The sequence below is a fragment of the Petaurus breviceps genome, unplaced genomic scaffold (genome assembly GCF_028583685.1).
Source record: "Petaurus breviceps papuanus isolate PSGF00001 unplaced genomic scaffold, PetGlider_PUasm1.0 428, whole genome shotgun sequence".
NCBI classification, from domain to species: domain Eukaryota; kingdom Metazoa; phylum Chordata; class Mammalia; order Diprotodontia; family Petauridae; genus Petaurus; species Petaurus breviceps.
Genome location: NW_027186331.1, coordinates 4,976,874 through 5,001,989, shown reverse-complemented (window position 1 = coordinate 5,001,989; position 25,116 = coordinate 4,976,874). Strand labels below are relative to the sequence as shown.

Sequence of the window (25,116 nt, the reverse complement as noted above, 5' to 3'; positions counted from 1 at the left end):
GGGCTAAAGTCACAAATCCCCTTGCCACGGTTGTTGGCAAGGCCGAAGACCTCGGCTCTGATTCTCCTTCTCTTTGGCCTTGAACACAATACTGCCCCTCTCTGGACCTCACTCTCCTCTGTACAAGGAACAGGTTGTACTAAACGAGCCCTGGGCCCTTACTTTTGCAAATGCACATCCCAGGATTTATTTCAAACTCAAGATGTTTGAAATTTTAGAAAAGGAAGCTGAAAGAGGAGGATCCAACTCTCCCCAAAGGAAGCCGCCTTTCTGTGCTGCTGAATCTCCTTATCAGTTGCTTCGGGACCTTGAAGCTCTTGGAGGGGCCTCTCATCTCTCTCTGGTTGCCTGGCACTGCCAAGGTCAAGGCCTGATGCCCACCTGCCCAAAGCTCACTGGCATTCCCTCCCCAGCGGCTGCTTGTGCTCTTCTCCTTCCTACCCAGAGCCTGCCCAGATTTCCTGTTTGCGATTGCTTTTGTCTGTTGTCCCTCTGTCCTCAAAGATGATGACTGCAGCCATGCCCCAAGGTGGGATGCAAATAAGACCCTGCTTCCCGCCTGCCACTGCTGGCTTTGCCACCCCACCCATTGCCTTCCCTTTGGGCGGACAGCCAGTGCCACAGGTATTTATGGAGTTGTTATTTTGGCTGTTCTGGAGCACAGCAGGCCTTGAGGCTGGGGGGTGGTCAGCCAGTGGTTTAGAGAGTAAAGGACCATTGTGGGCACCTCCCCTGGTTTCAGTGGAAGAAGCAAGTCGAAGGTACCTGCTCACTTCTGGGGGCAGGCTTCTCCCAGCCAGCGCTCTCCATGTGACCAAGAAGGAGCCCCCAGCTTTCCAGGATTCCAGATGAAACCTTCTCTGTGCTCTGAACATCCATCTGTCATGTCAGGGCTTGATGGTCTGCACTGAGGGTGTGCTGGGGTGGCCAGCCCTGGGCAGACATTTCAGTGAGCTGTGAAACCTGATGAACGTGGGAACGAAATGGATGTTGACTTTTATACATCTTTTTTCTTGTAGAAACAAACTCAAGTGTTAGTGTCTGTGGAGGGCTCTGCCTGTGACCCTGTGAGGGCCTCTCAACCTCCATGTGACGTGGCACAGTTGGTATGAATTGGGGAGGCAGGTGAACCAGCCACTGAGCAGTGGGCTGGACTGGCAGCTGGAGACCAAGGCTGAATCTGCTGAGATGAAGTATCACCTGGATGATCAGGGTCAGGTGCATCTGAGTACAGGGTGGAGGCCATTGACAGGTGGGGGCCCTGCCAGAGATGCTTGAGGGGCTGGAGAGGGTCCAGCAGCCAGAACCACCTGGAGCTAACAGGCCGTCCCCCAGAAGAGGGATCAACCTTGTTCTACCTCCAGGTGGGCGGCTAGGACCAGTGGATAGGGCCAGACTACACAGAGGTGAGACGTACGTCTTGATGTCAGGGAAAATTACATCATCTTTCAGAATAGGCTGTGTCTGAAGGCAGACGGGGAGGTCTCCCTTGGCTCTTCAGGCAGGGATCAGGCATTTGTTGCATGTGCTGCTGGGCCAACTCTTGATTAGGTTTGGGTTGGATTGAGGGCCTCAGAGATTCCTTCCAACACTCGCCTCTCTGTCAGCTAGAGGACCACAGAGTTCAGGCAAAGTCTGGGAGAAGAGGTGGAGAAAATGCCTCTCCCAGGCTCTCCCCAGCAACAGTACAGGCATGCTGAGTAGAACCCCTTGGAAGTCTGAGCTCTGCAGCACTTTGTCACAGGGATGGAAGAAAAGGACATGGGCACATACTGTAGCTGGGAGACATGAGGACCCTCCCTCCCCCTCTCTCTCTCCCTCTTTCCCCCTCTCCCTCCCTCCTTTTCTTCCTGTCTGCCCACCTATAACAGAACAGGACTAGAACCAAGAGGGCTTCATTCTGAAACACGAGTTGGGTCAGTCCTTCAACACACACACACACACACACACACACACACACACTCACACATATCCATTCCTATACTCACCTGTGTGCACAAATACTCACACCTGTATGTATTCACACACACACATCCTGGCACACACATACATATATGCTCACACGCACGGGCACTCGTACACGTATGCTCACACGCACGGGCACTCGTACACGTACGCTCACACGCATGGGCACTCATACACATAGGTACACAGATTCACACCCATGCATTCATACACTTACGCTCATACACACCTGTGCACACATACGTGCCACCCCCCCCCCCATACACATACACAGTCCTGCCCTGAAATTCATTTCTTCATGTCCCAAATAATTCTGTCCTCCAAATCCCCTTCTCTTTCTCTTATGGATTTCCTCCTTTAAAAAAGTTTTCCTTTATGCTCCCAACGTTATTTTTAAAATTAAGCAAACTATCCAAACTCTTTTCTCCTTACATTGTTGTCACTGTAGAAGGACACGTTACCCTCCCCTATCCCCCGGTCAGTTTGAATTCATGAAAGGCTTTCTGTGTACCAGGTGCACTGCTGGACATGGGGACAGAGATAAAGATGAAAATATCTCAGCCCTTGAGTTTCCATTTTACTCAGGAAATAATGAAGTATAAGACATAAATACAGAGTAATTTGGGAGGGAGTGCTGATAGAGTGGTTGTGGAAAAGCCTCCTTTTGTAAAGCATGGGGGTGGGCACTGCCTAGCAGGAAGCCTCCATTACCAGAGAATTGGGAGATGATGTTCCAGGTGGAGGAACCGACTGTTCAAATGCACGGTGGTGAGACACAGCCTGTTCTGTGTGGGGCAGGATAGCTGAGACTCAGAGTATGAAGATCCAGGGCTGTGTATTCAGCCAGAGAAGCTGGGACCAGTTGCCATCTGCCTCAGATACCAAAAGAGAGATGGCCTATGGTCTGAGGGGTGCAATAGTAGGGGAATGTGGCATTTCCTGAGCAGAGAGTGGCAGGGGCAGATCTGTGTTTTAGGGATTTTAGGAGGGAGACAAGAAGTAAAGTCATTCTGAACTTGACTGGTGGTTCTGAAAGGAGAGGGAAAAAGGCCAGACGCTTCAAAGGACTGTGGTGGAAATGGGATGGAAAGGCCAGGTGGCCAGTTGGGGGTGGAGGGGTGATGGCGAGAGAAGGTCCCTGGGTAGCTCTGAAGCTGCAGGCCTAGCTCTGAGCACAGAGTTCCCATCTGGTGTTTTGTTTCTCTGTTTGATCAACGTGAGCCTTATCTCCTAACACTTCCCTTAATTTCCGGGCCATTCCAGCTACAGACTCACCTTCCTCTTGAGTTGATGAAGTAATTGCCCTGAGAAAAGAGATGCCTGAGGTCTGCCCTTTCCCTGTGGTCAGACCCAGATGAACACTGTGCCAAGGAGACTGCTGAGAAAGCTCTCAGCAGGGAGGAGAGCCGGGGGTGGTGGCATGAAGACGCAGGGAGAAGAGAGCACCTCTGAGAAGAAGGCTGGTCAGAAAGGCTAAGGACTGAGAGAAAGCCGTTGGTGACCTGGAAGAGAACCAGCTCATGTGGTGAAGCCAGGTGTGAGCCTGGGGAGGACGCCGCTCCTGCCAACAGCTTTTTCTCTGAGGGTGGTTTTGGAAAGAGAGAGAAAGAGGGAAAGCTAGAGGGGTGATCAGGCAAGGGGACATTTCTTAATGAGAGACACCCAGGAGTCTAAGTGTCAAGTAGAAAGTGTTGTGACCAGGAATAATCCCTTCCTTTTCCAGATGAAGGAAGTAGAGGACCAGGCAGGGCAAACGGATCTATCCAAGGCAGCCAGGCAGGAAGTAGCCAGCTGGGACTCAGATCTGCACCTCCCGATCCAAACCTCTGCTCTTCTCTCTTGGTGTGATTATCCTGAGGCCCATCCCAGATGTAGGAGGAGTTTGGAAATCTCTGGGAACAGAAATATCCCTGGAGGAAGGAAGAATCTATTGCTATGTTTTAGGACCACGGATTAGAAGATCACAGGATGGGGCGGAGCCAAGATGGCGGCAGAGAAGCAGGAAAACTCGTTAGCTCCCCCCATAACCACCTCAAATACCCATAAAATATGACTCTAAACAAACTTTATAGCTGCAGAACCCACAAAGTGACAGAGAGAAACAGATCTCCTGCCGAAGGCAGCCTGGCAGGCAGACAGGAAGGGCTCATGGCAGCACACTGGGAGCTGAGCCCAGCCCCGTGTGAGCTTGCAGTTTTAGCCCCAGGGCAATCCTGACAAGGGGCTGCAGCGGACTTGTAGAGAGTGGGTCACCAGAAGCAGTGGCAGCTTCCAGGAATATCAACCCACAAATGGCAAAGACAAAGTAAAAGGTCAGTGTAGAGCTCTGTTGGAACGGGGGTGGGGGGACAAACTGTGGTCCTGCCCCTTTCCCCTGGAGCGAGAAGTGGCGGAGGCATGGCAGCCATGCATCTGCCTCCATGTGGCTGCTTCAGAGATTCTGGCCTGCAGATCATAGGGGGACCAAGTGACCATTCAGAGGGTCATCACTCTTACTTTAACCTGCCTAGATCTGGATCGTGGTCTTGGGTGGAGGTCCTGCGGTGTGTGACCAGTGAGCCAGAGCATGCAGGAGCTGTAAAGACAATACCCTCCTAATAGCTCCAGCAGCTGCAAAAACCCCAGAAATTTGGGACCAAGCTCTCCCCTCTGGAAGCAGAGTTCTACCGTAGCAAAGAGCTCAGAAGTCAAGGAATTGGCTGCCAACATGAGTGAGCAATGGAAGCACAAACAGACAATAGAATCCTTTTTTGGGGGACAAAAAGGATCAAGGAGTGGAGCTGGAGGAAAACATGAAAGTCAGAACTCCTGCATCAAAAGCTTCCAAGAAAAACATGAATTGGTTACAGGCCATGGAGGAGCTCAAGAAGGATTTTGAAAATCAAGTAAGAGAAGTGGAGGAAAAATTGGGAAGAGAAATGAGAGTGATGCAAGAAAATCATGAAAAGAGAGTCAACAACCTGACTGAAGAAAATAACACCTTTAAAAAGAGATTAATTCAAATGGCAAAAGAGGCCTTAAAAGCCAATGGAGGAGGGGGGCGGCTAGGTGGCACAGTGAATAGAGCACTGGCCCTGGAGTCAGAAGGACCTGAGTTCAAATCCAGCCTCAGACATTTAACACTTACTAGCCGTGTGATCTTGGGAAAGTCACTTAACCCTAGTTGCCCTGCCTTCCCCCTCCAAAAAAAAAAGCCAATGAGGAGAAGAATGCCTTAAAAAGCCAAATTTGCGATGGAAAAAGAATTTCAAAAGCTTACTAAAGAGAATCATTGCTTCAGAATTATATTGGAGCAAATGGAAGTTAATGACTTTATGAGAAATCAAAATACTATTAAATAGATCCAAACAAATGAAAAAATAGAAGGCAATGTGAAATATCTCATTGGAAAAACCACTGACCTGGGAAGTAGATCCAGGAGAGATAATTTTAAAATTATTGGACTACCTGAAACCCATGATCAAAAAAAAGAACCTAGAAATCATCCTCCAAGAAATTCTCAAGGAAAATTGCCCTGATATTTTAGAACCAGAGGGCAAAATAGAAATGGAAAGAATTCACTGATCGCCTCTTGAAAAAGATCCCAAAAAGAAAACTCCTAGGAATATTATAGCCAAATTCTAGAGTTCCCAGACCAAGGAGAGAATATTACAAGCAGCCAGGAAGAAACAATTTGAATATTGTGGAAACACAATCAGGATAACCCAGGATCTGGCAGCTTCTACACTGAGGGATCGAAGGGCTTGGAATATGATATTCCAGAGATCAAAGGAGCTGGGATTAAAACCAAGAATCACCTACCCAGCAAAACTGAGTATCCTGTTTCGGGGGAAAATATGGTCATTCAATGAAGTGGAGGACTTTCGAGCAAAAAAGAAAAAGATCATAGGACTAGGGACTTGAATGGGTTTTGAGACCCAGAGGAGAGATGTAGAGTGGAAGCTTAATAAACAGTGGTTTGCATTTCATTGAAGTGGCATGCTCAGGGTCACCCAGATAGAGTAACCCTTTCCATGGCACCATGTGGTCCAGCACTGACCTGAGGGAGGCATCTTGGCCTAGCCTGTTTCTTGAAGACCTTGTGCCAAATGTACTTTTGAAGGGAGGGGGCCTTAAGGAGCTGAAGTTTTAGGCATTAGATGACGGTTGAGAGAAAAACGCCCTGTATACAACAGTTGGTGAAGGTTCACACACAGTGTCTGCTCTCTCTGAGACCAGGGACAGCTTGGGCTGTGATCTCTGCATCTTGACAGGCCCAGTTCCACAAGGTGCTGCTGCTCCTTGAAGCTTTCCATTGCCCCCAAGCTAGAAGCAGGGGCCCGCTTTCTTATGCCCTTCTTATTGGTGCTCTCCTCACTTATTCCACTGTTGCTGAGTTTTTAGGAGAATAATCTGCACATGATGCAGCAAAGATATCCTCAGTGAAAGGGCAATAGCAGATGGTGTTTGCATTGTACTTGAACACATTGTGTACCAGATTCGAAGGTCAGAGAGTGCAGGACCACACACTGCTTCTGAGGAAGGATTCAGACTCTGTAGAGTAACAGCCCATTTCAGGGATATCTTTACACTCTGAGATGTGAAAGAAGCCTCTCTTGAGTCCTTCAGAGATTAACAGCAGAGGGACTTTTGTTGGGCAATCTGCATAGTAATAACAGGACAGAGGTATGCTTGCCACCTGGAGAGGAGATCCAGCTCCGAGTCCCAGTTGGGAAGAATTCCTTCTCCTGTTTCTTCAGAGGACACTGCATTGGTTAGTCAGGCTCCAGGACATGACAGAGCCTCTTAAATGACCCCTAAATCACTTCAGAATTTGGCCTGACACATGGGAAAAAGCAGGTGGAAGAAGAGTGTCTGTTGTTTAGACCACTCCAAGTAAAATCTCATCAGGAAATATTTAACAAATAAATAAAAATACAAGAAAACAGAAACATTCCATTTTCAAACTAATTCACAATGTGACCTGCAGGGATCATTCTGTGCCAATTAGAGGGCCCCATTTCTACTTTAATTTGACTCTCCTGGTCTAGACAATGAGATACAATTGGTTGGGCTGACCCTGAGCAGAACTTATTGTTGGTCTGTTTACCATGAGCAGGCCCCACAAAAGGACAGTGAGTCTGATCAGAAGGGCGGAGTAGTCTGCATTCATTGCCTTTGGGAAGTCGAGGGCAGCTCTCCCATAAATAAGAGGCTGTCCTTTTTGCACCAGGATTTTGGTAATGATGGAGTACTAGAGGCTGGTCAGTGGTGGGCACCAGAGAAAACTGAAAGCTCGCCAGGTAGGAACCAGCCGTAAGAGCGTGCAGGAGCCGTGCGATGCTCCACTCGTGTCTGGCGGCCGTGGACAGAACTGCCGGCCCACACCCTGCCATGTTGCTGGGTGGGTTAGAGACCCAGAAGAGCAATGGTTACTTGGTAGAGTTCATGCTGGTCCTGGGGCCTCAGAGTGGGTGCTTTATTCACGGTGGTTGGAATCACTGGGCTTTGTGGCTTTAGAATCAGACTTGGCAGCATTGGAATCAGACTTGGTGACCTTGGTGTCAGACTTGGCGGCCTCGGGATTGGATTTGATGACCTTGGTGTCAGACTTGGCAGCCTTGGGATCAGACTTGGTGACCTTGGTATCAGACTTGGTGACCTTGGCGTCTGTGTGTCTGTGCATCTGTGTGTGCGTCTGTGTGTCTGTACATCTGTGTGTGTGTCTGTGTGTGTGTGCATGCGTCTGTGTGTGTGTGCATCTGTGTGTGTGTGCATCTGTGTAAGGGACGGAGTCCAATGGGGCTGGGGGCAAACACTGCTCCCTGGGCTGCCTGAGCACACCCGTCCCTGGCAGGGAACGTGATGCCATCTCCTCTCTGTTTCAGGTCAGCCAGGGGAGCATGCCCATGATGTCTTCACCATCCCCTGTCCAGCAAGCCCAGACCCCCCAGGCGATGCCACCTCCTCCGCAGCCATCTCCTCAGCCTGGCCAACCCTCCTCACAGCCAAACTCAAACGTCAGGTAGGCTCCCAGCTGTCTTTGTGCTTTCCCCGGGGGACAGTACCTTCACTCATTGTGATCGCAGCAGTTACTCCCTGACTTTAGCACCCCCCCCCCATTCCTCGCCTCCCTGTTCATCTCAATCTTTCCTCCCACCTCCTCCTGACCTGTTAGGGATCGACTGCCCTCTCCAGCTCACCCAGATGGCCTCGGTGGGGGCTCACCTGGCTTCTTCAGCCTTCCATGAGCTCCCTTCAGTTGGAGGCCTATTGTCCCCTTGTCCTTGCACAGCTCTGGCCCTGCTCCGTCTCCCAGCAGCTTCCTGCCCAGCCCCTCTCCACAGCCTTCTCAGAGTCCGGCTTCTGCCCGCACCCCACAGACCTTCAGTGTTCCGTCTCCCGGGCCGCTCAACACCCCTGGTGAGTGCCCATGTTGCTGGAGGCAGTGGCTGGCCTGCTTCCTGAGAGTTGGAAAAGACTGACCGCAGGCTCCCTCTGCATTCTGTGGCCAGCTGGGTTGGGCAGGGCCAGCTGTCTGCTTGGGTGGGACTTGGCTACATCCAGAATGTGGTGGGTCACGGAGTGCGAGGCCTGTGTGGTCCCCTCACTTTGGGAGCGAGCCACTGTGGGCAGACCCCAAGTCACTCAACTCTTAGCTCGATCCCAGCCGGGTCAGGAGGCCTCCCTGCTTGTCCCAGGCACATGAAGTGCACGGTCCTCAGCCCCACAAGGGACGCAGCACTGGCAGCTCCTAGGGCTTCCTTGTAGGCAGCTGGCAGTCCTAGGCCTTGAGGGACAAGACACCCTTGCACATGAGCAGGATGCTGTTCCTCCTGCTCGGGATGGTGCCCAGGGGGGTGCTGAGGGCCAGGGGCCGGCCCATGTGGGGGTGCTGGGGGAGCTACATGAGCACCCCTTCTCCATTGCAGTGAACCCCAGCTCGGTCCTGAGCCCAGCCAGCTCTAGCCAGGCTGAGGAACAGCAGTACCTGGAAAAACTTAAGCAGCTGTCCAAATACATCGAGCCTCTCCGGCGCATGATCAACAAAATTGACAAGAATGAAGGTACCCTGACCTGTGCTCCCCAAGGGTGAGGGCTACGAGGCTCTTACTGTGGGCACAATCAGCCATGGGTGAAATACTCCAGGGCTGGGTGCCATTGGGAAACATTGGGATCAGGAAGGCCCAGCCTTGTGCTTCTGGGGGCTCCTGCCTGCTGTCCAGGTTGGAGCTCCTGGAGAGCTGGGCTGGGGACGGTTTTTACTGGCCTCTGCCTCTTTCAGAACGGAAGAAGGATCTCAGTAAGATGAAGAGCCTGTTAGACATCCTTACAGACCCATCCAAGAGGTACGTGGCAGCCCTGGTCCTCTCTACAGCACAGGGGCCCCTCCCCTTCCCTTTCCTGGCCTCCATGAAGCATTCAGCAGTAGGCTCATTCTATGACAGGTGTTCCAAGGTGGCATAACTGTCTCTTCCCTCTTCTCTCCCAGACTGAGCAGACAACTTGGTCTCTTTTTTGAGTATTCAGTTTGATTGTCTTTTCAACACCAACTAAGTCTAGAGTCAGAGTGTTTGAAGTGTAAGCTACCATGGATCAGGGGTTCTTAACTTTTTTGGGTGTCATGGAGCCCTCTGGTAGTCTGGTGAAGCCTGTGGACCCTTCCCAGAAGGATGTTTTTCAGTGCATAAAATAAAATACCAGGGTTACAAAGGAAACCAATTATATTGAATTAGAATTATCAAAGTATTTTTGAAAGCAAAGCCTCAGCCTCCAGGTCCAGAACGCCTTCTCTAGAGGGGAGCTAGCTCAGCCCCCAGAACCCCTTCTCTAGCATTTACATGCCCAAGGGCACTCATCAAGTCTTCTGAAATCTCCTCTGTGATGAAACACCTTTTCCTGTGGAAAAGATTCATCTTGTATCAAACTGAAACCTGCTTTCCTGCATCTTCTCCCTGTGGCTTCTTGTTCTGTCTTGTGACATCTTCAGCACCTCAAAGATAGCAGTTCTAGCCTGTCTTCTCTTCTCCAGGCCAAATATCCCCATGTACAGTTAGTTGATTCTTAGCTGACACAAAACTTTCTGGCTTCCTCTCCTACATTGGGGCCAAGCCATACCTGAACTGAATACAGAGATCTAGTTGTGGGCCGACTAGGGTGGGAGGTGGCAGGAATACCCTCCTCTGCCCCCCCACCCCACCCCCGAGCAGGCCCAGAGCTGGAGCTGGTTGGCCCTGAGGCTGTGTGCATGGGCAGCAGCCAAGGTGAGGCCCTGGCTCAGGGTGGCCATGTCCACTACAGAGGCCCTAACTGCAGCTCCTGGTTCTAGCCCGTTTGTGTACTTGGGATCAGGCTGATAGCTGTCTTCTCTTGGCCCAGGTGTCCCCTGAAAACACTACAGAAATGTGAGATTGCTCTGGAGAAGCTAAAGAATGACATGGCTGTGGTGAGTGTGTGGGGCCGGCTAGGGCCTGGGCTGAGTGAAAGCCCTGCAGGGGCCCACGGGGTCTTGTTCAGGCCTCACTGGGTCTGCTGGAGGGAGGGGGGACATGTTCAGAGGGCTTCAGGGCACCCTGTGCTCACAGCCCAGAACCAACACGTGGACACAAGCTGGTTTACCTAGAATTATCTAATGAACAGAGCCTCATGCATGTTAAGCCTTGGGCGGATGGCCACTGCTTCTCGGGCATCAAGAGGCACAGTGCTGCTTAGGAGAATATTGTCTCTACGGCTGTAGAATCTCTCACAACAGCAGAATGTCACACCAAGCCCCTTGTAATTTTTAAGGAAAGTTCTTTTTCCTTTCTCCATCCCCACCAAACCTGGAGAAAGAAAAGCAAGACCTTTGTAACAAATAAGACAAGTTCCCATGTTGGTCACGTCCAGAACTGCCTCATTCTGTACCTTGTCAGGAACTTCCTTCCTTCATCAGTGCTCTGGAGTCACAACAGAACAGAGTTCTGAAATCTTTCGAACTTGTCTGTCTTTACAGTGTTGGAGTTATTGTGCATACTATTCTCCTGGCTCTGCTAGACCCTTCCTTCCGCAGTGTTCCCATTTTCTCTGAATCTATCCCCTTAAGCATTTCTTATGACACAGTGATATTCCTTGACATTCACAGGCCTCTTCCTTTCCTTCCACATTCCTCCTCCTCTTCCTTTCTTTTTCCATAATTTTCTTTGTAAAAAAGTTAAGATTTTCATTTCCAAATTCTCTCTGTCCCTCTACCCTATTCCTTACCAGTTGAAAAGCCTAGAAATACAATACCCTTTATACATATGATGTCATACAAAACGTTTCTGAAACAGCCACTCTGCAATAAAAAAAAAAAGGCAGAAGAAAATATGCTTCAGTCTGCACTCAGAGTGTTAGCTCTCTCTGGATGTGGGCAGCATATTTAACCATGAGTCTTTTAGAATTGCTGTGGGCGGGGTGGGGGGAGTCAAGATGGCAGAGTAGAAACAGGACTTCTGTGGGGCTTGGGCTTCCACCTCCTCCAATTCATGTAAAAAATGACTCTAGACAAACTTTGGAGCTGCAGAACCCACAAAATGACACAGAGAAGTTAACCTCCCGCTGAAGACAGCCCAGCAAGATGGCAGGAAGGGGATAGCACAGCACTCAGGGCTGCTACAACCAGTCACCGGCTAGAGGAATTCAGATCAACAACAGCTGTAGCAGTTTCCAGAATTATCAACCCATAGATGTCAAAGACAAAGTGAGAGGTCAGTGTAGACTTTGCCGGAACAGGGAGTTTGGGAATGCGATCCGGCCATTGGCCCGGGGGCAAGAAGCAGCTCAGACTCCCCAGCTGTGCCACCGCCGTGGCTACTTCAGAGTTCCTGGTGTGCAGATTGTAGGGGGACCAAGCAACCAGTCTGAGGGGTAATAGCTCTTGCTTTAACCTACTTGTATCTGGATCACTGTCTAGAGTGGAGGTCCTGGGGTGTATGAACAGTCCACCAGAGCATGTGGAAGCTTCAGAGAGGGCACCCCAACTAATAGCTCAGGCAGCTGCAAAAACCCCAGCGTTTGGGATAAAGCTCCCCTTTCTGGTAGCAGAGCTCTACTGTGGCAAAAGGCTCAAAAGTCAAGTAATTGAGTGGCAACATGAGCAAGCAAAGGAAGCAAATCAAACAAATCCTACATTACACTCCTATTTTGGAGACAAAAAAGATCAAAGCATGGAACAGGAGGAAGACAGGGAAGTCAGAACTCTTGCACCGAAAGCTTCCAAGAAAAATATGAATTGGTTACAGGCCATGGAGTAGCTCAAGAAGGATTTTGAAAATCAAGTAAGAGAAGTGGAGGAAAAATTGGGAAGAGAAATGAAAATGATGCAAGAAAGTCATGACATGAGAGTCAACAGCCTGACTGAGGAAAATAACACCTTAAAAAATAGATGAATTCAGATGGCAAAAGAGGCTCAAAAAGCCATTGAGGAGGAGAATGCCTTAAAAAGCCAAATTTGCCAGATGGAAAAAGAATCTCAAAAGCTCACTGAAGAGAATCATTGCTTCAGAATTAGATTGGAGCAAAGGGAAGCTAGTGACTTTATGAGAAATCAAGATACTATTAAACAGATCCAAACAAATGAAAGAATAGAAGGCAATGTGAAATATCTCATTGGAAAAACAGCTAATCTTGAAAATAGATCCAGCAGAGATAATTTAAAAATTATTGGACTACCTGAAAGCTATGATCAATAAAAAAGAACCTAGAAATCATCCTTCAAGAAATTCTCAAGGAAAATTACCCTGATGTTTTAGAACCAGAGGGCAAAATAGAGGTTGAAAGAATCCACCAATCACCTCCTGAAAAAGATCCCAAAAATAAAACTCCTAGGAATATTATAGCCAGGTTCTGGAGTTCCCAGATCAAGGAGAAAATATTTCAAAACAATTTTAATGTTGTGGAAACACAATCAGGAAACACACAGGATCTGGCAGCTTCTACACTGAGGGATTGAAGGGCTTGGAATATGATTTTCTGGAGAGCAAAGGAGCTGGGATTAAAACCAAGAATCACCTACCCAGCAAAACCGAGTATCATGTTTCAGGGGAAAATATGGTCATTCAGTGAAATAGAGGACTTTCAACTATTCTTGATGAAAAAACCAGAGTTGAATAGAAAATTTGACGTTCAGATACAAGAAGCAAGAGATGCATGTGAAGGTAAACAGGGAAAATAAATCATAAGGAACTTATCAAAGTTGAACTACTTATATTCCTACATAGAAAAATGATAGTTATGACTTATGAAACTTTTCTCAGTATGAGAATAGTTGAAGGGAATAGAAATGTGTGTGTATATATATATATATATATATATATATATATACATATATATGTACACATACATATCTATGTCTATATAGGAGGGTATATGAGCATATGAATACATATGTGAGTGTGTACATATGTGTACAGGTATACATAGAGGGCACAGGACCAATTGAATAGGAAGGGGTGGTACTTACAAGGTGAAATTAAGAGGTGAGAGAGGAATCTAATGAGAGGAGATGGGGAGAGACAGAATGGGGTAAATTATCTCATATAGAAGAGGCAAGGGAAAACTCTTACAATGGAGGGGAAGAACAGGAAGGCAAAAGGAAATGGGTTAACCTTACTCTCACTGAATTTGGCTTGTTTGTTTGTTTTAGTTTTTTATTTGTGCAAAAACTTGTGAATTTAATTTGATCTGATCTAAATTATCCATTTTACCTCCCATGATCCTCTCTATCTCTGATTTGGTCATAAACTCTTCACTTGTCTATAGATCTGACAGATACTTTTTTCCATGCTCCACCAATTTGCTTATGAGATCACGCTTTATGTTTAAATCATTTACACGTTGTGACCTTATGTTGGTGTGTAGTATGAGATATTGGTCTATGGCTGATGTCTCCCAAATTGCTCTCCTGTTTTCTCAGCTTGTCAGATGGTGTGTTCTTTCCCTAAAAGCACGAATCTTTGGGTTACTCAAGACACTACATCACTATGGTCATTTACCTACTATACTATATAGTGTGTGCCTGAACTATTCCAATGATCCACCACTCTATTTCCTAGACAGTACCAGCTTGTTTTGATAATTGGCATTTTATAATCTAGTTTGAAATGTGAAACAACGAGGGTGCCTCCCTTCACATTTTTTCCAAGAATTCCCTTGATCTGTCTTTACTTTGTGTGAAGAGTGTTTTGTGATTGTGTTCATAATTCCTGTGTCTGTCTTGGCAGATAGACTCTCAAGTACTTTATGCTGTCTGCAGTTATTCTAAATGGAATCTTTCTGTCTCTTCTTACTGGGTTTTGCTGATAATATATAGAAATGCTGATGACTTAATGTGGGTTTATTTTGTATCCTGCAGCTTTGTTTAAGTTGGTCATTGTTTCAGCGAGTTTTTTAATTGATTGCCTAAGTCTGCCATCACATTGTCTGCAGAGAGGGCAAGCTTTGTTTCCTCATTGTCTAATCTAATTCCCTCCTCTTCTCTTATTGCTAAAGTGAACATTTCTAGTACAATAGAGAAGGCTCCTCATTTATCCCCATTATAGATAATGCTGGCCCTTGGTTTTAGAAAAGTCTGATTTATTCCTATGATTTCTGCTGTTTTAATAGGGATGGATGTTGTAATTTGTCAGAAGCCTTTTTATCTATCGAGATAATCATGTGATTTTTGTTGTTTTTGTTATTGATATGGTCAATTATGCTAATATTGCCATTCGCTTGTTTCATTTGTGTTCAACTCTCTATGACCCCATTTGGGGTTTTCTTGGCAGATACTGAAGTGCTTTGCCATGTCTTTCTCCAGCTCATTTCACAGATGAGGAAATTGAGGCAAATAGTGTTACGTGACTTGCCCCAGGTCACACAGCTAGGAAGTGTCTAAGGCCAGACTTCAGCTCACAAAGATCAGTTCCTGACTCAAGGCCCAGCACTCTATCTACTTCACCACTTGTCTGCCCCTTATTATGATAACTTTCCTCACAGTGAACCATCCCTGAATTCCTAGTATAATTCCAACTTGGTCATATTGTATAATCTTTGTGATATTCTGCTGTAATCTCCATGCAGGTATTTTATTTAAATTGTTTGCATCAATATTCATTAGGGATATTGGTCTGTCTGCTTTTTCTTTCCCTGGTTTAGGTATCAAAATTGTATTTGTATCATAGAAGGAATTTGGTAGAACTCCTATTTTTTTTCAAACAGCTTACATAGTTTTGGGGTGAATTATTCTTTAAATATTTGGTAGAAGTCACATGTATTTTTAAATCCATTGATCCTGGAGTTTTGTCTTAGAGAGCTCATTTATGGCTTGTTCAATTTCTTTTTCTAAGATAATACTTATTAGGGGCAGCACTGGTCCAGGAGTCGGAAGGACTTGAGTTCAAATATGGCCTCAGACACTAACTAGCTGTGTGACCCTGGGCAATTCACTTAATCTCAATTACCTCCCAAAAAAAGTTATTGGAAGTATTCTGTTTCTTCTGTTAGTCTAGGCAGCATGTGTTTTTGTAAATAGATCACATCCATTTCATTAAGGTTGTCCTTTTTCTTGCCATATAATTAAGGAAGGTAGCTCCTAATTGCTTTAATTTTATCTTCATTGGTGGTGCATTTACTTTGTTCATTTTTGAGACTAGTGATTTTGTTTCTGTTTTTAAATTGGCCATTGGTTTGTCTGTTTTGTTGCAGTTTCTTCCCCCATAAAACCAGCTCCTGGTTTTATTTATCAGTGGATAGAGCACCAGGCCTAGAATGACAGAGACCTGAATTGAAATCTGACCTCAAACATTCACCGTGTGACCACAGACAAGTCATTTAATCCTGTTGGCCTCAATTTCATTATTTGCAAATTGAGATAGAGAAAGAAATGGCAAATCACTTGAGTATCTTTGCCAAGAAAACATTTTATTTACTAACTCAGTGACCTTTTTTTTTTCTTTCAGTTTTATTAATCCCGCCTTTGATTTTCAAAATTTCCATTTGGTGTTTAATTGGAGATTAAAAATTTTTCTTCTAGTTTTTTTAGTTGTATTACCAGTTCATTAATCTTCTCTTTCTCTTGTTTTATTGATGTAAGCATTTACAGATATAAATTTGCCCTTGTACTATTTTGGCTGCATTCCACAAATTTTGTTATGCTGTCCCATTGTTGTCAGTATTTTTAATGAAATTGTTGATTGTTTCTATGATTTGTTCTTTGAACCATTCATTCTTTAGGATTAGATTATTTAGTTTTCAATTAGTTTTTAATCTCTACTTCCGAGGGTCCTTTATTAAATATAATTTTTATTCAAAAAGATTCATTTAATGTTTCTAATTTTCTGTTTTGTGAGGTTTTTAATGCCATTCTTAAGATCATCAGTACATAACAGGAAAACTTCCAGGGCTTGTCTTATTGGACTCCCTCTAGCCCTTGATGATAGGATTCATGTGTATCATTTTCCCATATTTAATTGTCATCAGTTTATCCTCGTTTAGTCTGTTATTGGTGTTCGTTCATGTTGTCCTTTTTATGTTTCTCTTCCCTCTTGTGTTTGAGCTTCAAAGTTTTCCCATAGCTCTAGTCATTTCATCAGGAATCTTGGAAGTCCTCTCTTTCATTTTCTCCCATAGCATTATATTTGGTTTTGCCAAGTTGGTTCTTCTTGGCTTTTCCCCACGTTCTTTGCCTTCTGGAGTATCTTGTTCCACATTTTTTGCTCCTTTATAGTGGTGGCTGTTCTTGACTGTGGCTTCTTGGGACTTGAATTCTTTGTCTCTAACTCTGCACGGTATTTTTCTTTGACCAGAAAATTCCGGATTTTGATTATAATGTTCCTAGGAGTTTTTATTTGGAGATTATTTTCAAGAGATGATCAGTGGATTTTATTTCTACTTTGCCCACTGGATCTGGGAGAGTTTTGGTTTGTTTTTTTTTTTTTAACTTTATTCTGGTATTTCTTAGGATTCATGAATCTGTTTCTGATTTTCAGGGAGTCTGTTGTCTGGGCAAGGTTATGTATCTTTTGTGCCAAGCTGTTGATTCCCCTTCAATTCTTTCTTCCATAGCTCTCATTTCATTTCCAATTTTTTTTCTTCTAGCACTCTGATTTCATTTCCTTTTTTTTAAATTATTCAATTATTTTAGTTTACAACATTCAGCTCCACAATCCCTTGAGTTCCAAATTTTCTTCTCTTCCCCCTTCCCTGCCATGGTGGCATGCAATCTGATATAGGTTCTCCAGATACCTTCACATTAAACATTAGTCAAGTGTAAAGCCAAACGCGAGCAGCTTTCCAGAGGACTGCTGCTGTGAATAGCTTTAGGGTTCTGATTTCATAGTATAGTGATCTCTCTATTCAGTAACAAACTAAGACAAAACATTGACAGAAATCAAAGTACAGCATTCACACTGTTATGACATAACAATTTATCATTAAAATGGCCACATAGTTTTCACCAAAGTGGCCACATAGTTTTCGACAAAGTATATTTATTCATTTAGTGAGTCCTTAATTCAGTCATCTAAATGTAAAGGTCAAAGTTCTCCACCCCTAGGTCACATTGTCTTAATCTCTTCATTCAAAAAGTCTTCTCTCTTCTTAATTGAGAATTAGTTTCCAATCGTTCTTAATTCAATCATCCTGAAAAGGTACAGTACACAGAGTACAGAGTTCTCCACCCCTAGGCCACAGTAAATCATGATCTTCTCAGTTTGCATTAAATTCCCAAGGAGAGGTCTTTTCATCTTGAATCGAGGAAGGCTCACAGCTTCCATGGTTCTTCTTCCATGGTCCCAGCTCCTACCCAAATCTACCCAACTGTCACTCAAGTTCAAAGGCAGACAGCTCTCAGTTCCATGTGCAGTTCCTGTTCCACATTGAAGCTCACAGTGTCTAGCCCAACTCAAGTCCTTCACAGTCTCTGTTCCTGTGCAAACAAAGCTTAAGCAAGCCACAGTAACATTCATGCACATTGCTGGCCTCCTCATCAATTCACTTTCTGCCAGTGAAATCAACACAGACACAACAACAAGGTCTGAGAAATCAATACAAACAAATCATCAGTATAGTCCCAGGACCTCTGAAAACGTCAGTAAGACCCTTCTTCAGGATTCCTGTAAACATACAACAAGAAAATCCTCTGCCATGGCTTCTGAACCAGCAGTGAGGTCCCAGGGCTTCTGTAACAACAGCAGCGTCCTCTGTCCGCAGACAAATCTGACAAAGTAACATCAGAACAGACAGACAAAGTACTGGCACCACAGCCGTGCTTCCACCCAGTTCTCAGTTCTCCATTCTGCCACCACAAGTTCTGTTCTCCATTCTGTTCTCAATTTGGAGCAGTTCTCTGTCTCTCAGTCATTCTGGCTCTCTAGCTTGGGCTTTTCCTTAGATATGGTATTAGCTCCTCCCTGTTCCGCCCCTTCCTGTTGCTTTAGCAACTTTCTCCCACTGTGAGATTCATGAGTTCTGGATCTTAATACTTGATACAATCATGAACTTGAAACAAGGTGCTAAGCACCTGTTGGATTGCCAATACAAGGGGCAAGGAAGATCTTCAAGTCCCCATTACCATTACATCAAGTTGTAAGGAAGAGTTATAACCAATGGAATGAACAATGAGAAAGAAGGAACAAAAAAGACAGAGCAGGCAGTCTGCTTCCATCTGCCTTCAGACTCCATAGTTCTTTCTCTGGATGTGGACATCCCTTTCCATCATGAGTCCCTTGGAGTTGTCTTATTACCTTGCATTGCTGAGAGGAGCCCAGTGTATCAAGGTTAGTCATCACACGTATGATGTGTCTGTAACTGTGTACAAAGTTCTACTGGTTCTGCTCCCCTCACTCAGCATCACTTTATTTAAGTCTCTCCTGGTTATTATGAAGTCCATCTGCTCCTTGTTTCTTATAGCACAGTAGCATTCCATTACATTCATATACCACAATTTGTTTAGCCATTCCCCAATGATGGGCATCCCCTTGATTTCCAATTCTTTGCCACCTCAAAAAGAACCGCTATAAATATTTTTGTACATGCAGGTCCTTTTTCCCACTTCTGTGATCTCTTTGGAATACAGCCCTAGAAGTGGTATTGCTAGGTCAAAGGGTATGAAAGTATTTATAGCCCTTTGGGCATAATTCCAGATTGCTCTCCAGAATGGTTGGATCAGTTCACAACTCCACCAACAATGCATTAGTGTTCCAATTTGCCCACATCCTCTCCAGCATTTATCATTTTCCTGTTTTGTCATCTTAGCCAATCTGACTGGTGAGATGTGCTACCTCAGTGTTGTTTTGATTTGCATCTCTCTAATCAATAGTGATTTAGAGCATTTCTTCATATGTTTATAGATATCTTTAATTTCTTCCTCTGAAAACTGCCTGTTCATACCCTTTGACCATTTATCTGATTTCATTTCTAAAAAACATTTTTAAACTCTTTTTTTTCTTCTCTCCTGCATCTCTTTAAGGCAGTTTACTTGGGTTCATGTTCTTCACTGAGACCTTGCTTGCTTGCTCATTCTTCCAGTCTATTTCCCAACTTCAGACTTGATGTCAGGCCCGGACTCTGGCACTTGTGGAGGGAAGATCTGAGCTGTCTCTACTCTCATATCCCTTCTTGGGGTGTTGACTGTTGTGTTCTTCCAGAAGTGCATGGACAGATGGAGACCTGACTGTTTTTGGTGCAGTTACCACAGTGGTCCAATCTAGGGCAGACTTGGTTTGCTGCCCTCTGGTCTGAGTTCTGCAGAATAGACTGATGATGGACTCTCCCTGTGTGCCAGCTGGAAAACTGCTGATTCAGAGCAGCAGAAATGTAGGCTTGTGTTTGGTCTCATACTCCTGCCTTGGCTCTTCCTCTGCAGGCCAGGCCATATGCTCAGGGCCTCCCTACCCAGGGAAGCTGCTGCCAAGCCCAGGCTTCCGAGAGTCTTTGACCTGGAACTGAGTGGTTTGTGACAAAGATGCCAGTTTGTCCCTGTTGTGACATTCTTGTGTGGGTCTTTGGGTGCCCCAGGAGGGTCTAGGACATCTTGCCCTGGTACACAACATCACCCTGGATGTGCAAGTGCTTGAGGTGTCTGCTGTTGACCCCACCCTTTCCCCACTGTCCCCAGAGTTCTCTGTCTGTCTCCCTGTGCCAACCTGGCCTGGGTCTGGTGCATTTTCTAGGACTATTGGAGGAGTTTTGTGGGCAGGGATGAGCCATGTTGCTGCCCATCACTTGGCAGTTGGAGATATGAGACAGGAGTGGAGAGAGCTTAGAATTGAGTGAGCACGTCTGAGAATCCTCAGCACAGAAAGAAGGACCGGCTGGAGCCTCCCTGGGTGAAGCTGCAGAGAGGAAGGAGAGGAGGCCTGGGGCAGGGCCCTGGGGGCCCGAGCTGCTGGGCCTTGGGAGGAATGGCAGAAGCAGCAGGAGAAGAGCGAGTCAGGAAGCCTGGAGAACCGGGGACCGGGGAGGCACACGGGCCGTGGCCAAGGCCGCAGAGAGGCCAAAAAGGCCGTCAGACAGGCAGCGAGGAGATCAGAGTCTGGTCTTAATTAAGATTAATGAGGGGGTAGGGCAGCCAGGTGGCTCAGTGAGTAAGAGCACCGGCTCCAGTGTCGAGATGACCTGGATCGAATCCCGGGCTCAGACACTCAGCACCCACCTAGAAACACCTGGCCGTGTAACCTTGAGCAAGTTACTTAACCCCGATTACTTAGGGGCAGCCAGGTGGCTCAGCGAGTAAGAGCACCGGCCCCAGTGTCAGGATGACCTGGGTCAAATCCGGGCTCAGATACTCAGCACCACACCCAGAAAAAACTGGCCGTGTAACCTTGAGCAAGTCACTTAACCCTGATTGCTTTAGAAAAAAAATTTTTTTAATAAAAAAAAAAAGATTAATGAGGGGGTGGATGAGCTGGAGGAGACAAGCAGGATGGAAGGCAGAGGGCTTGGCCTCAACAAGAGGAGCCCCCTCATCATTTGAGACAAGAGCAAAGGGGGGTGTAGTGGGGGCTACATCTGGGTGATGGGAGATAGGGGACAGGGGAGGCAAATAGGAGGAAAGGTTCCTAGGGGGGGGGGGGGATGGTGAGTCAGTGGGTCCCGCCAACTTAGTGTTGTGACTTTCTCCGTGGGCCGCGCCCTTCTCTGCCTCCTCAGCCTACCCCTCCCCCGCCTCCCGTGCCACCCACCAAGCAGCAGTACCTGTGCCAGCCCCTCTTGGATGCTGTTCTTGCCAACATACGCTCCCCGGTCTTCAACCATTCCTTGTACCGCACCTTTGTGCCAGCCATGGAGGCCATCCACGGTCCTCCCATCACGTATGTGCTGGGGAGTCCTTGACCCTGGGGCAGGGGCGGGGGGCCCGCACTGTCCCAGCCTCCAACTGGGCTGAATTTCCCTCAGAGCTCCCATCATCTCCCCTCGGAAACGCAAGCATGAGGAGGACGAGAAGCAGACGATCCCGAACGTGTTACAAGGAGAAGTGGCCCGACTGAACCCGAAGTTCCTGGTGAACCTGAACCCCTCTCACTGCAGCAACAACGGCACTGTGCACCTCATCTGCAAGCTGGGTGAGTCCTGCCCGCGCCCCGTGGGGGTCCCGGGCGAGGCGGACGCGGGCACTGGGGTCTAGCTCGAATAGAAACGGCTGCTGACTGTGCAGAAAGCTCTGTCTTCTCTCTTATTCATTTACTCTTGTAAGTATTTCCCATTTCCATTGAGCCATCACAGCCCATCCAGGAAGGGCCACGTCCCAGCTGGGGGGGAGACCTGTGTAACCCCCGCTGTCCTTGGCGCAGAAGCCGACCCCGCTGCCTACAGGCTCCCAGATGTGGGAGGGCCTGCTAGAGGCGAGAGGCCTTTGGTGCCCAATGACCCTGGGGAAACCTTGGCATCTCCACCTCCCCCTGGAAGAGGAGCGAGTCTGAGGCCTGTGAAAGCACAGCTCGGGCTCTGCGCTGACCTCAGGAGAGCCCCCGCCTTGTGTGACAGGTCAGATGTGCTGCTCCAAGTCTGTTTGGAAGCTTTGAATTCAGGCTGCAAATTCCCCAGAGAAGATGGGAGAATGGGGGTGTTACCTAGATGTCTTTTTTACAATCATGAATTTTTTATATCCCTCTCCCTCTTCTCCCCTAGAAAAGCCAATTCTTTTGAAAAACACACACACACACACACACACACACACAACATTGTTTTTAATGAAAGAAAAGGGAAAAAATGCCATAAAACCAATAAATACGTCCAGAAAAACTGATATTATATCTGGTCTGGACCCCTGCCCCTTGCAGAGAAACAAAGGGAAGTGTCTTCTGAGGGCTCCTCTCGGGGCCAAGCTCCAGCTGCTGGTGAACTCTCTCTGGGGGAGAGGAGAAGGGAGGCCTCGGGCCAGGAGGTGGGGTACCTTGAAGGGCTGTCCCAGCTCGGCCCCGTTGGGGACCACCCAGTGTCTTGTGTTGTGTGTAGATGACAAGAACCTTCCCAGTGTCCCGCCGTTGGAGCTCAGTGTTCCCGCAGACTACCCGGCCCAGAGCCCTCTGTGGATAGACAAGCACTGGCAATATGGTATGTCCCTCTCCTGAAGCTAATGGGGGCAGGAAGAGGGCATTACGGGTGAGGTCGCCCTCCTTGGCTTCAGGGGTGTCTGACCTCAGCAGGGAGCAAGGGGCCAATTCCTGGGGCTGAGAGGTCTGGCTGTGCCTCAGTACATCAGCTGGTGAGTGGGGGGAGGAATCCCAGAAGTCACCAAGGGACAGTCGAGGCAGGCGCTCTCAGCCCCTGGGGGAGCTGGGACATACTGGAAGACCAATGGAAGGGACATCCATTGCATTTGTTTTTTCTGACTAGAATTTATCATTTTCTTTGATTATGAAATTGTTGAAAACATTCTGAGTAGGAGTTGACAGGCCTCCCAGGATGGCCAGTCTGATCAAAAGAGGCTAAAGAGCCCTCGTGGCCGGCCAGAAAACAGGGCCACGCTGCTTCTTTTGCCTGGGAGTCAGGAGAGCTCAGGGCCAGTCATCTCTGAGGTCCCTTTCCTCTCTTGACAGCCTGGGATCTTCCAGGGTCATAATGATGCCTGGGCCTAGGGGATGAGACTAGCATGGGCTGGAGCAGTCAGGGAAGACTTCTTGGGGGAGACCAGAGAATCAGAGATGGTCAGGGTGGAGGGGCCTTGGAGAGCCTCTGGGCCAACCCCCTCATTTGGCAGACCTGGAGACGGAGGGAGAGGGAGTCAGCTGGTCACAGTCACCTCCAGGGAGGGACTTGCTTGACGAGGCTTGAATCTCGGGGGGGGAGGTCGTGAGCTCAGGCCTTTGAAGAGGGTGTGGATGGACTTGGATGACCATAGGGTAGAATGACCAAGCTGTCTCCTGGGCATTGGCATTCACAGCTGGGTGGAGGGATGCTGTGGGGCCTGCACAGCCAGTGACAGAGTGGGGGACAAGTGGAGAGGAGTGCCAGGTGAGACCTGTGCCATGTGGCAACTGGAAAGGAGCTGGAGGCAGGGCAGAAAAGTCCACACGTGCTGCAGCCTTGACAGCCCTCCCCCCTTTGCTTCCCTTCCAGAAGCCAACCCATTCCTGCAGTCTGTGCATCAGTACATGACTTCCAAGCTGCTTCAGCTCCCTGACAAGCACTCGGTCACCGCTCTCCTCAACACGTGGGCTCAGAGCATCCGGCAGGCCTGCCTCTCGGCTGCATAGCCCCCTCGCTCCAGCCGGGCCGACCCTCACAGTGCCAGTGGTGAGGAGGAGGAGTGCCTGGGCCTGGGCTGCACATGAGCACCCCTTCCTGTCCCCCTTTCACTCCTGGCATCGTGCCTCGGCCCCCAGCCCCAACATCTGCCTTCCACATCCCTGCTGGAGCCATCGGGGCCGAGTGGCCCCTCTCCCACACTGGGTCACAGTGGCGGAAGTTCAGAGCATAGGAAACTTTTTTGTTTCATTCTTTTCCAAGTTCAGTTTGGGTTCATACAGACCATGTCATTACCTTTGTCTGTGGAACATGGAGGCAGCTCAAAAAACAAATTCCGTGAGCCCTGACAGCACCAAACATCCAGAGACACAGCCTCCCTCCCTGGCCTTGTGATCACAGCGCCAAGGCCTGCTTGGCTTGCTTCCTGCTCCATCCCACGCGCACGGCCAGGGACACCCCCACCCTCCCCCCCCCGTGGCCCTGGGTCGTCACTAGCCTCCCCCTTTCTTGGGCCCTCTTGTGAGGTCCCGGAGAGTCCAAGGTGGCCACCTTCCAGTCCATCCCCAGCTGTCTGCCGCTGTTTGGGAAAGACTCTCCATTCATTCCTGGACTCTTGACGACCAGTGGGTTCTGGTTGTCCCTGGCTCTGCCCGGGCTGTGGAGGTGAGGCTCAGGCCTTGGAATCAGAAACGTGGAGAGGCAGAGGGGAGCCAGGCTTCGCAGCCGAGGAAGACGGAGCGGTAGGTTCCTCACCCAAGAGCGCTTTCCATCTTGGGCAGCCCCTGTGGTTGAGAGTGGGGTGCAGTGGCTTAGTTGGGGCACACTGAGAGGGGAGGGGCATTTTGTACACACACTTATACATTATTTGTTGTTTAGATTATTATAATAAATTTATTCCTGTGTTTGACATGAAGTCATTTTCACTCGTTCTTGACATAAGCCTCATCACGTAGCCCACAGGATGGTCACTCACTGTTTGATTGCATGATGTTGTTACACCCAATACAAGCAACTCATTTGTTGCCTTGTAGCCCATAGATAAAGTGAAAAAATCCTCCAGCAGCAGCTCTGCACAAGGCCTCAGGAAAGTCAGCTACGGCTTTGGTTTTACAAGTGAGGGGCTCGGCCGTGGGGAGCTCATGTCTAGAGTGATCCCTGGTAATGGACGTCCTTGCTGGCGTGACTCCCCAATGCCCTCCCTCTTGGTTGGACCAGCTCACAGCCCGGGCAATGGCAGGGGCCTCCAACACTACCCGTTGCCATCTTCCACCATCTCTACCAGTTTTCTGAGGGTGAGGTGAGGCCTGGAGGACTTTGGTTACCTTTCTGTTTATTTTTAGTTTTCAACATTCACTTCCATAAGGCTTTGAGTTCCAAATTTTCTCCCCTCCCCAAGACGGCGTGCAGTCTGATTGATATAGGTTCGACATACATTCATATAAGATGCATTTTCCCATCAGTCACATTGTAAAGAATTAGAATGAAGGG

The 25,116-nt window shown here is 47.7% G+C and overlaps 1 protein-coding gene across 3 annotated transcripts in view; it reads left to right on the top strand.

Moving 5' to 3' along the window:
* The window catches only part of MED15 (mediator complex subunit 15), a 50,888-nt gene extending 26,347 nt beyond the window's left edge, over positions 1-24,541 (top strand). For all 3 annotated transcript variants that reach the window (XM_069100927.1, XM_069100926.1, XM_069100925.1), the window contains 9 exons: positions 7,833-7,969; positions 8,240-8,367; positions 8,877-9,011; positions 9,230-9,293; positions 10,324-10,390; positions 21,091-21,251; positions 21,337-21,503; positions 22,396-22,494; positions 23,500-24,541. In XM_069100927.1, the coding sequence (XP_068957028.1) occupies positions 7,833-7,969; positions 8,240-8,367; positions 8,877-9,011; positions 9,230-9,293; positions 10,324-10,390; positions 21,091-21,251; positions 21,337-21,503; positions 22,396-22,494; positions 23,500-23,636 (1,095 nt within the window). In that variant the 3' untranslated portion in view covers positions 23,637-24,541. The remainder of the gene's footprint in view (positions 1-7,832; positions 7,970-8,239; positions 8,368-8,876; positions 9,012-9,229; positions 9,294-10,323; positions 10,391-21,090; positions 21,252-21,336; positions 21,504-22,395; positions 22,495-23,499) is intronic.
* The last annotated feature ends 575 nt before the right edge of the window (positions 24,542-25,116 follow it).